The sequence below is a fragment of the Engystomops pustulosus genome, unplaced genomic scaffold (assembly GCF_040894005.1).
Source record: "Engystomops pustulosus unplaced genomic scaffold, aEngPut4.maternal MAT_SCAFFOLD_431, whole genome shotgun sequence".
NCBI lineage: Eukaryota > Metazoa > Chordata > Amphibia > Anura > Leptodactylidae > Engystomops > Engystomops pustulosus.
In genome coordinates, this window is record NW_027285310.1 from 17006 (window position 1) to 31257 (window position 14252).

General features: G+C 53.1%; 1 protein-coding gene across 1 annotated transcript; it reads left to right on the plus strand.

Annotated features, from left to right (window-relative positions):
* Positions 1-1132: 1132 nt before the first annotated feature.
* LOC140111348 (insulin receptor substrate 1-like) lies at positions 1133-12308 on the plus strand (the record flags this gene model as incomplete). The annotated part of the gene is made up of 3 exons (XM_072132366.1): positions 1133-1480; positions 6428-8237; positions 10759-12308. Coding segments are annotated over 3 exons (2166 nt in total), but the record flags the coding sequence as incomplete, so codon positions are not given.
* Between the last annotated feature and the right edge of the window lie 1944 nt (positions 12309-14252).

The following is a 14252-nucleotide window of genomic DNA, read 5'->3' on the forward strand; positions in this document are numbered from 1 at the left end:
TGTAATGCCCCCAGAGGTGACAATGCTACATAGCAGCCAATCAGAGCGCAGCTGTAATGCCCCCAGAGGTCACAGATACATAGCAGCCAATCAGAGCGCAGCTGTAATGCCCCCAGAGGTCACAGATACATAGCAGCCAATCAGAGCACAGCTGCAATGCCCCCAGAGGTGACAATGCTACATAGCGGCCAATCAGAGCACAGCTGTAATGCCCCAGAGGTGACAGATCTGTCTGCCCTGTCTAGTCTGGGGGGGGGGTTGCCCTGTCTAGTCTGGGGGGGGGGGTTGCCCTGTCTAGTCTGGGGGGGGGGGTTGCCCTGTCTAGTCTGGGGGGGGGGCTGCCCTGTCTAGTCTGGGGGGGGGGCTGCCCTGTCTTGTCTGGGGGGGGGGCTGCCCTGTCTTGTCTGGGGGGGGGGCTGCCCTGTCTTGTCTGGGGGGGGGCTGCCCTGTCTAGTCTGGGGGAGGGGGCTGCCCCGTCTAGTCTGGGGGGGGCTGCCCTGTCTAGTCTGGGGGGGGGGTGCTGGTCTGGGGGGTGGGGGAGGTTGCCCTGTCTAGTCCGGGGGGATGCCCTGTCTAGTCTGGGGGGGGGGGTTGCCCTGTCTAGTCTGGGGGGGGGGCTGCCCTGTCTAGTCTGGGGGGGGGGCTGCCCTGTCTTGTCTGGGGGGGGGGCTGCCCTGTCTTGTCTGGGGGGGGGCTGCCCTGTCTAGTCTGGGGGAGGGGGCTGCCCCGTCTAGTCTGGGGGGGGCTGCCCTGTCTAGTCTGGGGGGGGGGTGCTGGTCTGGGGGGTGGGGGAGGTTGCCCTGTCTAGTCCGGGGGGATGCCCTGTCTAGTCTGGGGGTGGGGGTTGCCCGGTCTAGTCGGGGTGGGGGCTGCCCTGTCTATTCTGGGTGGGGGTTGCCCTGTCTAGTCCAGGAGGGTGTGCCCTGTCTAGTCTGGGAGAGCGGGGTTACCCGGTCTAGTCTGGGGGGGGGGGGTTGCCCTGTCTAGTCGGGGGGGAAGGGGGGTTGCTCGGTGTAGTCGGGAGGGGGGGGGGGGGGTTGCCTGGTGTAGTCTGGGGGCTGCCCTGACTAGTCTGAGGGGTTTGCCCTGTCCAGTGGCAGGTGTCCTCTTATAACCCTGTGTGTGATATAAGTACCCTGTGATACCCTGTGAGTTGCCCTCTATAATTCTCCGTGTTTTCTCCGCAGCCCGCGCCCTCTCCTCCCCCGCAGAAGATGGGGCCACTTGGCCGGGTCCGCCCTTCCGCGAGGTCTGGCAGGTGAACCTACGCCCCCGGGGCCTGGGTCAGAGCCGTAACCTGTGCGGGGTGTACCGGCTGTGTCTGACGGAGCGCACCCTGAGCCTCCTCCGCCTGCGATCTGACACCCCGTCTGTCACCCTGCAGCTCATGAACGTCCGGCGCTGCGGCCATTCGGACAACTACTTCTTTGTGGAGGTGGGAAGGTCCGCGGTCACCGGCCCAGGAGAACTGTGGATGCAGGTGAGAGGGAGGGGCTAGATCCATTATGTGCCACCATTACTGAGGGAGAAGCTAGAGCCCTCATGGGAGGCCATTATTGTGGGAGGGGCTGGATCCATCACGTGCCGCCATTACTGAGGGAGGGGCAAGAGCCGTCATAGGAAGTGCTGGATCCATCATGTGCCGCCATTATTGTGGGAGGGGCTAGAGCCATCATGGGAGGGGCTAGATCCAGCATGTGCCACCATACCTGAGGGCAAGGCTAGAGCCATCATATGGCGCCATTACTGAGGGAGGGGCTAGAACCATCTTGGGCCACCATTACTCTGGGCGGGGCTAGAAGGCTCCATCATGTGGTGCTAGAAGGCTCCTTTATGGGCCACCATTACTGTGGGAGGAGCTAGAAGGCTCCATCATGGGCCAACATTACTGTGGGAGGAGCTAGAAGGCTCCATCATGGGCCGCCATTACTGTGGGAGGAGCTAGAAGGCTCCATCATGAGCCGCCATTACTGTGGGAGGAGCTAGAAGGCTCCATCATGGGTCGCCTTTACTGTGCGAGGGGATAGAAGGCTCCATCATAAGCCGCCATTACTGTGCGAGAGGCTAGAAAGCTCGATCATGGGCCTAAATTACTGGGGGAGGGGTTCGAAGGATCCATCATGAGCCGCCATTACTGTGGGAGGGGATAGAAGGATCCATCATGGGCCACCATTACTGTGGAAAGGGCTCGAAGGCTCCATCCTGGGCATCATTACTGTGGGAGGGGCTCAAAGGCTCCATCATGGGCCGCCATTACTGGGGGAGGGGCTAGAATGCTCCATCATGGGCCGGCATTACTGTGGGAGGGGCTAGAAGGCTCCATCATGGGCCACCATTCCTGGGTAGAGGCACGAAAGCTCCAGCATGAGCTGCCATTCATGTGGTAGGGGCTAGAAGGCTCCATCATGGGCCACCATTACTGTGGGAGGGGTTGGAAGGCTCCATCATGGTCCACCATTACTGTGGGAGGGGTTGGAAGGCTCCATCATGGGCCGCCATTACTGTGGGAGGGGATAGAGGGCTACCCCATGGGCCACCATTACTGCGGGAGGAGCTAGAAGGCTCCATCATGGTTCGCCATTACTATGGTAGGGGCTTGAAGGCTCCATTGTGGGCCACCATTCCTGGGAAGGCTCCAGCATGAGCCGCGATTCCTGTGGGAGGGGCTAGAAGGCTCCATCATGGGCTACCATTACTGTGGGAGGGGTTAGAAGGCTCCATCCTGGGCCGCCATTACTGTGGGAGGGGGTAGATGGCTCCATCATGGGCCGCTATTCCTGGGTAAGGGCTCGAAGGCTCCATCATGGGCCGCCATTACTGTGGGAGGGGTTCAAAGGCTCCATCATGGGCTGCCATTACTGTAAGAGGGGATAGAGGGCTACATCATGGGCCTCCATTACTGTGGGAGGGGATAGAAGGCTCCATCATGGTCCACCATTACTGTGGGAGGGGTTGGAAGGCTCCATCGTGGGCCGCCATTACTGTGGGAGGGGATAGATGGCTCCATCATGGGCCGCTATTCCTGGGTAGGGGCTCAAAGGCTCCATCATGGGCCGCCATTACTGTGGGAGGAGTTACAAGGCTCGATCATGGGCCTAAATTACTGGGGGAGGGGTTCAAAGGCTCCATTATGGGCTGCCATTATTGTAAGAGGGGATAGAGGGCTACATCATGGGCCTCCATTACTGTGGGAAGGGATAGAAGGCTCCATCATGGGTCGCCATTACTGTGTGAGAGGCTCGAAGGCTCCATCATGGGCCACCATTACTGCGGGAGGAGCTAGAAGGCTCCATCATGGTTCGCCATTACTATGGTAGGGGCTTGAAGGCTCCATTGTGGGCCACCATTCCTGGGAAGGCTCCAGCATGAGCCGCGATTCCTGTGGGAGGGGCTAGAAGGCTCCATCATGGGCTACCATTACTGTGGGAGGGGTTAGAAGGCTCCATCCTGGGCCGCCATTACTGTGGGAGGGGGTAGATGGCTCCATCATGGGCCGCTATTCCTGGGTAAGGGCTCGAAGGCTCCATCATGGGCCGCCATTACTGTGGGAGGGGTTCAAAGGCTCCATCATGGGCTGCCATTACTGTAAGAGGGGATAGAGGGCTACATCATGGGCCTCCATTACTGTGGGAGGGGATAGAAGGCTCCATCATGGTCCACCATTACTGTGGGAGGGGTTGGAAGGCTCCATCGTGGGCCGCCATTACTGTGGGAGGGGATAGATGGCTCCATCATGGGCCGCTATTCCTGGGTAGGGGCTCAAAGGCTCCATCATGGGCCGCCATTACTGTGGGAGGAGTTACAAGGCTCGATCATGGGCCTAAATTACTGGGGGAGGGGTTCAAAGGCTCCATTATGGGCTGCCATTATTGTAAGAGGGGATAGAGGGCTACATCATGGGCCTCCATTACTGTGGGAAGGGATAGAAGGCTCCATCATGGGTCGCCATTACTGTGTGAGAGGCTCGAAGGCTCCATCATGGGCCGCCATTACTGTGGGAGGGGATAGAAGGCTCCATCATGGGTCGCCATTACTATGTGAGAGGCTCGAAGGCTCCATCATGGGCCACCATGGCTGTGGGAGGGGATAGAGAGCTACATCGTGGGCCACCATTACTGTGGGAGGGGATAGAGAGCTACATCATGGGCCACCATTACTGTGGGAGGGGCTAGAAGGCTCCATCATGGGCTGCCATTACTGTGGTAGGAGCTAGAAGGCTCCACCATGGGCCGCCATTACTGTGGGAGGGAATAGAGAGCTACATCATGGGCCACCATTACTGTGGGAGGGGCTAGAAGGCTCCATCATGGGCCGCCATTACTGTGGGAAGGGATAGAAGGCTCCATCATGGGCCTCCATTACTGTGGGAGGGGCTAGAAGGTTCCATCATGGGCCACCATTACTATGGTAGGGGATAGAAGGATCCATCATGGGCCACCATTACTGTGGAAAGGGCTCGAAGGCTCCATCCTGGGCATCATTACTGTGGGAGGGGCTCAAAGGCTCCATCATGGGCCGCCATTACTTGGGGAGGGGCTAGAATGCTCCATCATGGGCCGGCATTATGTGGGAGGAGCTAGAAGGCTCCATCATGGGCCACCATTCCTGGGTAGAGGCACGAAGGCTCCAGCATGAGCCGCCATTCATGTGGTAGGGGCTAGAAGGCTCCATCAGCCACCATTACTGTGGGAGGGGTTGGAAGGCTCCATCATGGTCCACCATTACTGTGGGAGGGGTTGGAAGGCTCCATCATGGGCCGCCATTACTGTGGGAGGGGATAGAGGGCTACCCCATGGGCCGCCATTACTGTTGGAGGGGGTAGATGGCTCCATCATGGGCCGCTATTCCTGGGTAGGGGCTCGAAGGCTCCATCATGGGCCGCCATTACTGTGGGAGAAGTTACAAGGCTCGATCATGGGCCTAAATTACTGGGGGGAGGGGTTCAAAGGCTCCATCATGGGCTGCCATTACTGTAAGAGGGGATAGAGGGCTACATCATGGGCCTCCATTACTGTGGGAGGGGATAGAAGGCTCCATCATGGGTCGCCATTACTGTGTGAGAGGCTCGAAGGCTCCATCATGGGCCACCATGACTGTGGGAGGGGATAGAGAGCTACATCATGGGCCACCATTACTGTGGGAGGGGATAGAGAGCTACATCATGGGCCACCATTACTGTGGGAGGGGCTAGAAGGCTCCATCATGGGCTGCCATTACTGTGGTAGGAGCTAGAAGGCTCCATCATGGGCCGCCATTACTGTGGGAAGGGATAGAAGGCTCCATCATGGGCCTCCATTACTGTGGGAGGGGATAGAAGGCTCCATCATGGGCCGCCATTACTGTGGTAGGAGCTAGAAGGCTCCATCATGGGCCGCCATTACTGTGGGAGGGGATAGAAGGCTCCATCATGGGCCGCCATTACTGTGTGAGAGGCTAGAAGGCTCCATCATGGGTCACCATTAATGTGGGAGGGAATAGGAGGCTCCATCATGGGCCGCCATTACTATGGTAGGGGCTAGAAGGTTCCATCATGGGCCACCATTACTATGGTAGGGGCTCAAAGGCTCCATCATGGGCCGCCATTACTGTGGGAGGGGATAGAAGGCTCCATCATGGGCCGCCATTACTGTGTGAGAGGCTAGAAGGCTACATCATGGGCCGCCATTACTGTGGGAAGGGATAGAAGGCTCCATCATGGGCCACCATTACTGTGGGAGGGGCTAGAAGGCTCCAACGTGGGCCGCCAATTACTGTGGGAGGGGCTAGAAGGCTCCATCATGAGTCGCCATTACTGTGGGAGGGGATAGAAGGATCCATCATGGGCCACCATTACTGTGGGAGGGGCTCGAAGGCTCCATCAATGGCTGCCATTACTGGGGGAGGGGCTAGAAGGCTCCATCATGAGTCGCCATTACTGTGGGAGGGGCTAGAACGCTCCATCATGGGCCACCATTACTGTGGGAGGGGCTAGAACGCTCCATCATGGGTCGCCATTACTATGATAGGGGCTAGAAGGCTCCATCATGGGCCACCATTCCTGGGTAGAGGCTCGAAGGCTCCAGCATGAGCTGCCATTCCTGTGGGAGGGGCTAGAAGGCTCCATCATGGGCCACCATTCCTGGGTAGAGGCTCGAAGGCTCCAGCATGAGCTGCCATTCCTGTGGGAGGGCCTAGACGGCTCCATTATGGGCCAACATTACTGTGGGAGGGGTTAGAAGGCTCCATCATGGGCCACCATTACTGTGGGAGGGGCTAGAACGCTCCATCATGGGCCACCATTACTGTGGGAGGGGCTAGAAGGCTCCATCATGGGCCGCCATTCCCGGGTAGGGGCATTTCTGACTATAAGAGTCACATTGGGGGAGGGGGTTTTCATTCCTCCATTACTGACTAGAGCATTGGGGTAACTGCTCTTGTCACTTTGCAGGTGGATGACTCTGTGGTGGCGCAGAACATGCACGAGACCATCCTGGAAGCCATGAAATCTCTGAGTGAAGAGTTTCGTCCTAGGACAAAGAGTCAGTCATTGTCGTCCACCCCCATCACTGTCCCCTCCCGCCGCCACCTACCCAATCCCCCTCCGCCCAGCCAGGTGGGTCTGTCCCGTAAATCCAGGACAGAGGCCCCGGTGGACAGCCCTCCGGTTCCTAAACCCCGGGAACAAAGCCCGCTTTCTCCAGAAGAGGAAGAGGAGAAGTGCTCCCGGGGAGAGCCCAGCCATCCACCTACCGATTACGGCTCTGCCTCCTCCGATGAGTACGGCTCCAGCCCAGGATTTGAGCCAAACTTTTTGCCACCTTCACCGATGACTGAAGCTAATTACATCTCCATGGGGCAACTGAGAAGAAGACCCCAAACTCTGGACCTGGTGTCTGCACCATCAAGCGAGGAAAATGGTGGACGACCAACTAAGACTGAGGACGACTATGCAATGATGGGCAAATTCGAACTACGCCAAGAAGCCGGCTACATGCCAATGCTGCCAGGCAGCAGATCATCCCAGGATTACATGCCCATGACCCCCAATAGCATTTCTCCCCCGGCCCCTATAGAAATGGCCGGTTACGTCATGATGTCGCCTCTCGGGAGCTGCTCCTCAGAGCGGTTGAGTTGGCCTCCTTCTGGGGACTTGTCCATTGGTAGCGCTGACAGTCAAGCGTCGGATTACATGAACATGTGGCCACTGAGCCGTTCCGCCTCTAATACTCCTCCACCATCACAAGATACCTCTTCTCACCAGACCACCAGGATCCCAACCTCCTACCGATCACTGCCTCGATCATACAAGATGGACTCTGTCTCTTCTTCTCATCACTCTTCCTCTTCTGACAGTTTGGAGGAAGTGACTGGCAGCAAGAACCGTAGACCTCTCAGTATGTCCGTGGACGCCTGGCGGGCCAGCACCCTGCCTGTAGCCTACCGGAGCCCACCCAGTCCTGGGGAGTATGTCAGCATCCATTACAGGTGTAAACCAGAGAAGATAAGCAGGAAGGACAACCCTCATCAGGTGGAGTACATCACCATGGACACTCAGAGTAACCACAACATGCCAAATGGGGACTACACCCGCATGACATTCGAGTCAGAAAGCTTACACTCACATGTGAGGATGGTGACCGTAAAGGAACCCTCTGCCGAGAAAGTGACGGGGAGTATGTCCAAGCCCCTGGTGGAACAGATGCCGTGGCCACAGCCGGTCGTGGAGAAATCCTCTGCCACAACCTCCATAGAGAAGAACTACTGGCCGCCTGGCCCCAGTGAGAAGACATTCCGCCCCATCGACCGTGCAGATGTCGGGGTCAGGGTGTCGGGGGTGTCCAACACAGACCGAGTGGAGAAGACAGCCCAGTCCTGTTCAGAGGACAATGCCCTAAGGGGGCTGCTCACAGGTATATCTGCCTGTCACCTCTACAAGGGCCCAGAGCGTCTGGTGTTCCCCAAGGCGGAGCCTCCACTCAGGGCCCGACACTGCTCCGATGGCGGGGCGTCTCTCACACCGCTCAACGGGGGTCGTCCTGGGGTGGAAGAGTCTGGACTCAACTACATAGACCTGGACCTAGCAAAGGATATGGGCGCTACGGCGCCCCCTACTGTGCTATCAGGAACCAATGTACTGCCCCCCATAAAGACGGGGAGCCTAACTGCAAGTCCGTGCATCAACACCTACGCCAGCATCGACTTCCAGATGTCCGGGGAACTGAGGAGAGGAAGCAGAGACGAGACAGGTACCGGGGAAGGTGTGTATATATAGTGTACAGGAATAGTATATACAGGACGGGGGGTAGCGTATATATAGTGTACAGGAATAGTATATACAGGACGGGGGGTAGCGTATATATAGTGTACAGGAATAGTATATACAGGACGGGGGGTAGCGTATATATAGTGTACAAGAATAGTATATACAGGACGGGGTGTAGCGTATATATAATGTACAGGAATAGTATATACAGGACGGGGTGTAGCGTATATATAATGTACAGGAATAGTATATACAGGACGGGGTGTAGTGTATATATAATGTACAGGAATAGTATATACAGGACGGGGTGTAGCGTATATATAATGTACAGGAATAGTATATACAGGGCGGGGTGTAGTGTATATATAATGTACAGGAATAGTATATACAGGACGGGGTGTAGCGTATATATAATGTACAGGAATAGTATATACAGGACGGGGTGTAGTGTATATAATGTACAGGAATAGTATATACAGGACGGGGTGTAGTGTATATATATATAATGTACAGGAATAGTATATACAGGACGGGGTGTAGCGTATATATAATGTACAGGAATAGTATATACAGGACGGGGTATAGTGTATATATAATGTACAGGAATAGTATATACAGGACGGGGTGTAGTGTATATATAATGTACAGGAATAGTATATACAGGACGGGGTGTAGCGTATATATAATGTACAGGAATAGTATATACAGGACGGGGTGTAGCGTATATATAATGTACAGGAATAGTATATACAGGACGGGGTGTAGCGTATATATAATGTACAGGAATAGTATATACAGGACGGGGTGTAGCGTATATATAATGTACAGGAATAGTATATACAGGACGGGGTGTAGCGTATATATAATGTACAGGAATAGTATATACAGGACGGGGGTGTAGCGTATATATAATGTACAGGAATAGTATATACAGGACGGGGGTGTAGCGTATATATAATGTACAGGAATAGTATATACAGGACGGGGGTGTAGCGTATATATAATGTACAGGAATAGTATATACAGGACGGGGTGTAGCGTATATATAATGTACAGGAATAGTATATACAGGACGGGGTGTAGCGTATATATAATGTACAGGAATAGTATATACAGGACGGGGTGTAGCGTATATATAATGTACAGGAATAGTATATACAGGACGGGGTGTAGCGTATATATAATGTACAGGAATAGCATATACAGGACGGGGTGTAGTGTATATATAATGTACAGGAATAGTATATACAGGACGGGGTGTAGTGTATATATAATGTACAGGAATAGTATATACAGGACGGGGTGTAGTGTATATATAATGTACAGGAATAGTATATACAGGACGGGGTGTAGCGTATATATAATGTACAGGAATAGTATATACAGGACGGGGGTGTAGCGTATATATAATGTACAGGAATAGTATATACAGGACGGGGTGTAGTGTATATATAATGTACAGGAATAGTATATACAGGACGGGGTGTAGGGTATATATAATGTACAGGGATAGTATATACAGGACGGGGTGTAGCGTATATATAATGTACAGGAATAGTATATACAGGACGGGGTGTAGCGTATATATAGTGTACAGGAATAGTATATACAGGACGGGGTGTAGCGTATATATAATGTACAGGAATAGTATATACAGGACGGGGTGTAGCATATATATAATGTACAGGGATAGTATATACAGGACGGGGTGTAGCGTATATATAATGTACAGGAATAGTATATACAGGACGGGGTGTAGCGTATATATAATGTACAGGAATAGTATATACAGGACGGGGGTGTAGCATATATATAATGTACAGGAATAGTATATACAGGACGGGGTGTAGCGTATATATAATGTACAGGAATAGTATATACAGGACGGGGTGTAGCGTATATATAATGTACAGGAATAGTATATACAGGACGGGGTGTAGCGTATATATAATGTACAGGAATAGTATATACAGGACGGGGTGTAGCGTATATATAATGTACAGGAATAGTATATACAGGACGGGGTGTAGCGTATATATAATGTACAGGAATAGTATATACAGGACGGGGGTGTAGCGTATATATAATGTACAGGAATAGTATATACAGGACGGGGTGTAGCGTATATATAATGTACAGGAATAGTATATACAGGACGGGGTGTAGCGTATATATAATGTACAGGAATAGTATATACAGGACAGGGGTGTAGCGTATATATAATGTACAGGAATAGTATATACAGGACGGGGGTGTAGCGTATATATAATGTACAGGAATAGTATATACAGGACGGGGTGTAGCGTATATATAATGTACAGGAATAGTATATACAGGACAGGGGTGTAGCGTATATATAATGTACAGGAATAGTATATACAGGACGGGGTGTAGTGTATATATAATGTACAGGAATAGTATATACAGGACGGGGTGTAGTGTAGAATGGGGGGTCCCTTCTCTTTGGGTGGGGGTCTGTATTATTCCCCCTGTGATGTGCTGTTGTGTCTCCGCAGAATGTTGAGGACGATGTCGCCGCCGCACGATCTCCGTTATTATTTGCACTTTGTCCACATTTCACAAGTGACGCAAAATATCAGGACTGGGATAAACAATCCCTCAGTATTGTGCCTTTCCCCCGCAACGCGGGAATATCGGATGCCTAACGCTGAACTGTCGCCATAGCAACGGGACGTCGTGGATGAGGACTAATCAGCATCAAGGTCACAGACGTTCCGGAGAACATTAACCCTGACATTGCTGGGGGGAGACGCTCCATGATACAACATGGCGTCCTGTGCCGGGCCCCAGCAGGTACCATGTAGCTGGAGACAAGATGGCGTCTTGTGCCGGGCCCAGCAGGTACCATGTAGCTGGAGACAAGATGGCGGCCAGTGCAGGGCCAGCAGGTACCATGTAGCTGGAGACAAGATGGCGTCCTGTGCCGGGCCCCAGCAGGTACCATGTAGCTGGAGACAAGATGGGGGCCAGTGCCGGGCCCAGCAGGTACCATGTAGCTGGAGACAAGATGGCGTCCAGTGCAGGACCAGCAGGTACCATGTAGCTGGAGACAAGATGGCGGCCAGTGCAGGACCAGCAGGTACCATGTAGCTGGAGACAAGATGGCGGCCAGTGCAGGACCAGCAGGTACCATGTAGCTGGAGACAAGATGGCGGCCAGTGCAGGACCAGCAGGTACCATGTAGCTGGAGACAAGATGGCGGCCAGTGCAGGACCAGCAGGTACCATGTAGCTGGAGACAAGAAGGCGTCCTGTGCCGGGCCCCAGCAGGTACCATGTAGCTGGAGACAAGATGGCGGCCAGCGCAGGGCGCCAGCAGGTACCATGTAGCTGGAGACAAGATGGCGGCCAGCGCAGGGCGCCAGCAGGTACCATGTAGCTGGAGACAAGATGGCGTCCTGTGCCGGGCCCCAGCAGGTACCATGTAGCTGGAGACAAGATGGCGTCTCCTCCGCAGTCAGAGGAATCCAGGCGGATTTTACAGTGTTTTTACCTAAAGCCAAAATCTGAGAAACCAAATGTTGTGTGTGGGGCCTCCCAGAGGCGGCCATTTTGTGGGTGGAAACCACCTGCTGCTTTATGAGGTAACGATAACCTTGAGGTACGAGGCACCAGGAACGGGACCTGGCGCCATCTTCATCCACAAAATGGCCGCCTGTAGCGAGTCCGTGTCCTATGTTTTACATGAAGTGTGAGAATTTGTGGGAAAATAAATGAAATCTATGAATAGAAGTTTATGGAGATGACAGATTATATTGTAGATTATAAGCAGAGTATTATATACAGAGTCCTCTCTATACAAGGTCAATTATATAAGCTGCTCCCCCCACCCCCCTAATACAATGTGTAAATGGAACATTCCGTGTGCGACAAGAATCTGAGCCAATCAGAACGCTCGCTTGCCATAAGCTTGTCCTGTGTTTGGTGTGCAGAGAATCCCTATGGCAACGCCTAAGCTCCGCCTTCCATGGTGGGTTTAGTAACATGGCCGCCGCAGGGACCTGCACTGTATAAGCTACGTCTCATCAATAAAGTATCTGAACCAACGCCGTGTCCAGAGTCTTCACTGCTCCATGAGACACGCCATGATGTATATATACTGTATCACTACACCATGAGATATATATACACTGTATCACTACACCATGAGATATATGCAACATCCCCAGAATCCTGGAGTGGCTGGTGGTTGCGGGGACTGGAGGACTGTCCTACAGCCTGGCAGGTCTCCAGCAGGTGGTGTGTGCAAGAAATATGGGAGAGGCTGATGTCTGTAGGATATGTCCCAGTGTAATGGATGGGGAGCCCGTGGTGGTAACAGCTGTATCCAGGGATCAGACTGAGGCAATGTTGTGCAAATCAAATCACGGTTCTTTACTGAACAACAGCAGGCAATGGCCAAACAATAACAGCAGATTCTCAATCTGGAAGAGTCATGGAGAGCCACAGGAAGGTTACATTCAGCCTGGTAGCTTCAGGCTGGGCTGGTAGAGAAGGAGCTGAGTCCTGGTGATGGTCTCCGGACTTGCCCTGGGTGGCCTTAGGCACCTGTGGTTCCTGGTATTAGGACACTGGTTGTGGCAGCACTGACATGTGCTGCTCACTCGTACTGGACTCTGCAGACTAAGACCATGTGCTTCCGCCCAGCAGGGGTTTATATACTCCCCTGGTCAGGTGGTAGCACTTCTCCAATCACCTTCCAGCTCGCTTTACAAGAACATCATTGGACAATAGCATTAAGTATCATTAGCTGTTGCCTTACCAGGCAGTGGCTACAGCTGCAATCACTAAGTTCTCCAGTGCTTAGAGACCTCCTAAAGAGGTGATCAGTCTCCCTAACAGCTCCTGACATGGAGAGGGCGCTATTCGCAACTACCACCTTGCCCATGCATTGGCAGGGGTGTTGCATACCCCTTTGGTAATTGAATGAGTCGCCCACGGCTTGGCTATGGACCGATTGGGAGTTTTGGCTGGAGATGGCTCGCACTAAACAGCCTCCAGATGGTCCACGCACAACAGACAGGCGCCAAAAATAAAGTGCACTTTGGGTGAAGTGCTTGGCTATGTGCAGTGTAGGGGAGACAAACCGCCCACGGTCCTGGCTATAGGAGTCCATTCTCTGGGCACATTCCTTGAAGAAGGGGAAAAAGGTAAAAAGGAAGCAAAGCATCTCCTCTTAATATGAGGGACACAATCCTTTATGGAAGAAGTAGTTCTGCGCTCAGCAGAGAGGGGTGCTTTCAAAGCACAACTAGGGAGAAGTCCAGCAATGTCTCTGGCTTTATGGCAAGGGGATTATGGGCTCCGCCCAACTGGGAGAAAAAAATTAAAAGTTATATTTACACAAAGTACCTTATTATGGGCTCCAGACCATCAGGGGATTACTCATTATCTGCGTCTTCAACTGGAGTTAGAACCTCAGGGTCAGAGAAATGTACCTGTTTAAGGTTACGACCCTTGCGCTGGGAAAGCTGGTACTCCTGCAGGTATGCAGGAGCATTTCTTTTGGTTTACCTTGAGATTTACGGAGGGCCTGCTGGGAGAAGATCACCGTCTCATAGTCATCATCCTCGATGTCAGGAACTAGAATCGGGGATGCAGGTGCCTCGGGTATGATAGGGGCAACAGGCTCAGGAACGGGGTCATCCTCCAGGAGCAGCAGTATTGGTGACTGCTGCAGGGATGGTGTCCTCTCCGGTCTAGATCTCACTGTCGTGGAAACAAGCACACAGAACTGAGGCACAGTTAGAAGGTAAACAAAATTGGGGGTTGGTGAACAAAGAGGGTGTCTTGGACTGGAAGCTGGGGTCAGAGGTCTTGGCAGAGGGGTGAAGGATCGTAGGCATCTCTTAACCCGGTTCCTGTGTACCCCGAGTATCGGACAATATTCTCTTGAAATCTCGTACACTTCAGGGGAGAGACTGTCCCTAACTAGGTATGGCTCACGCTCCCATCTAACTTACTGGTGGGGTGGTTGTTCCGTAGCCACA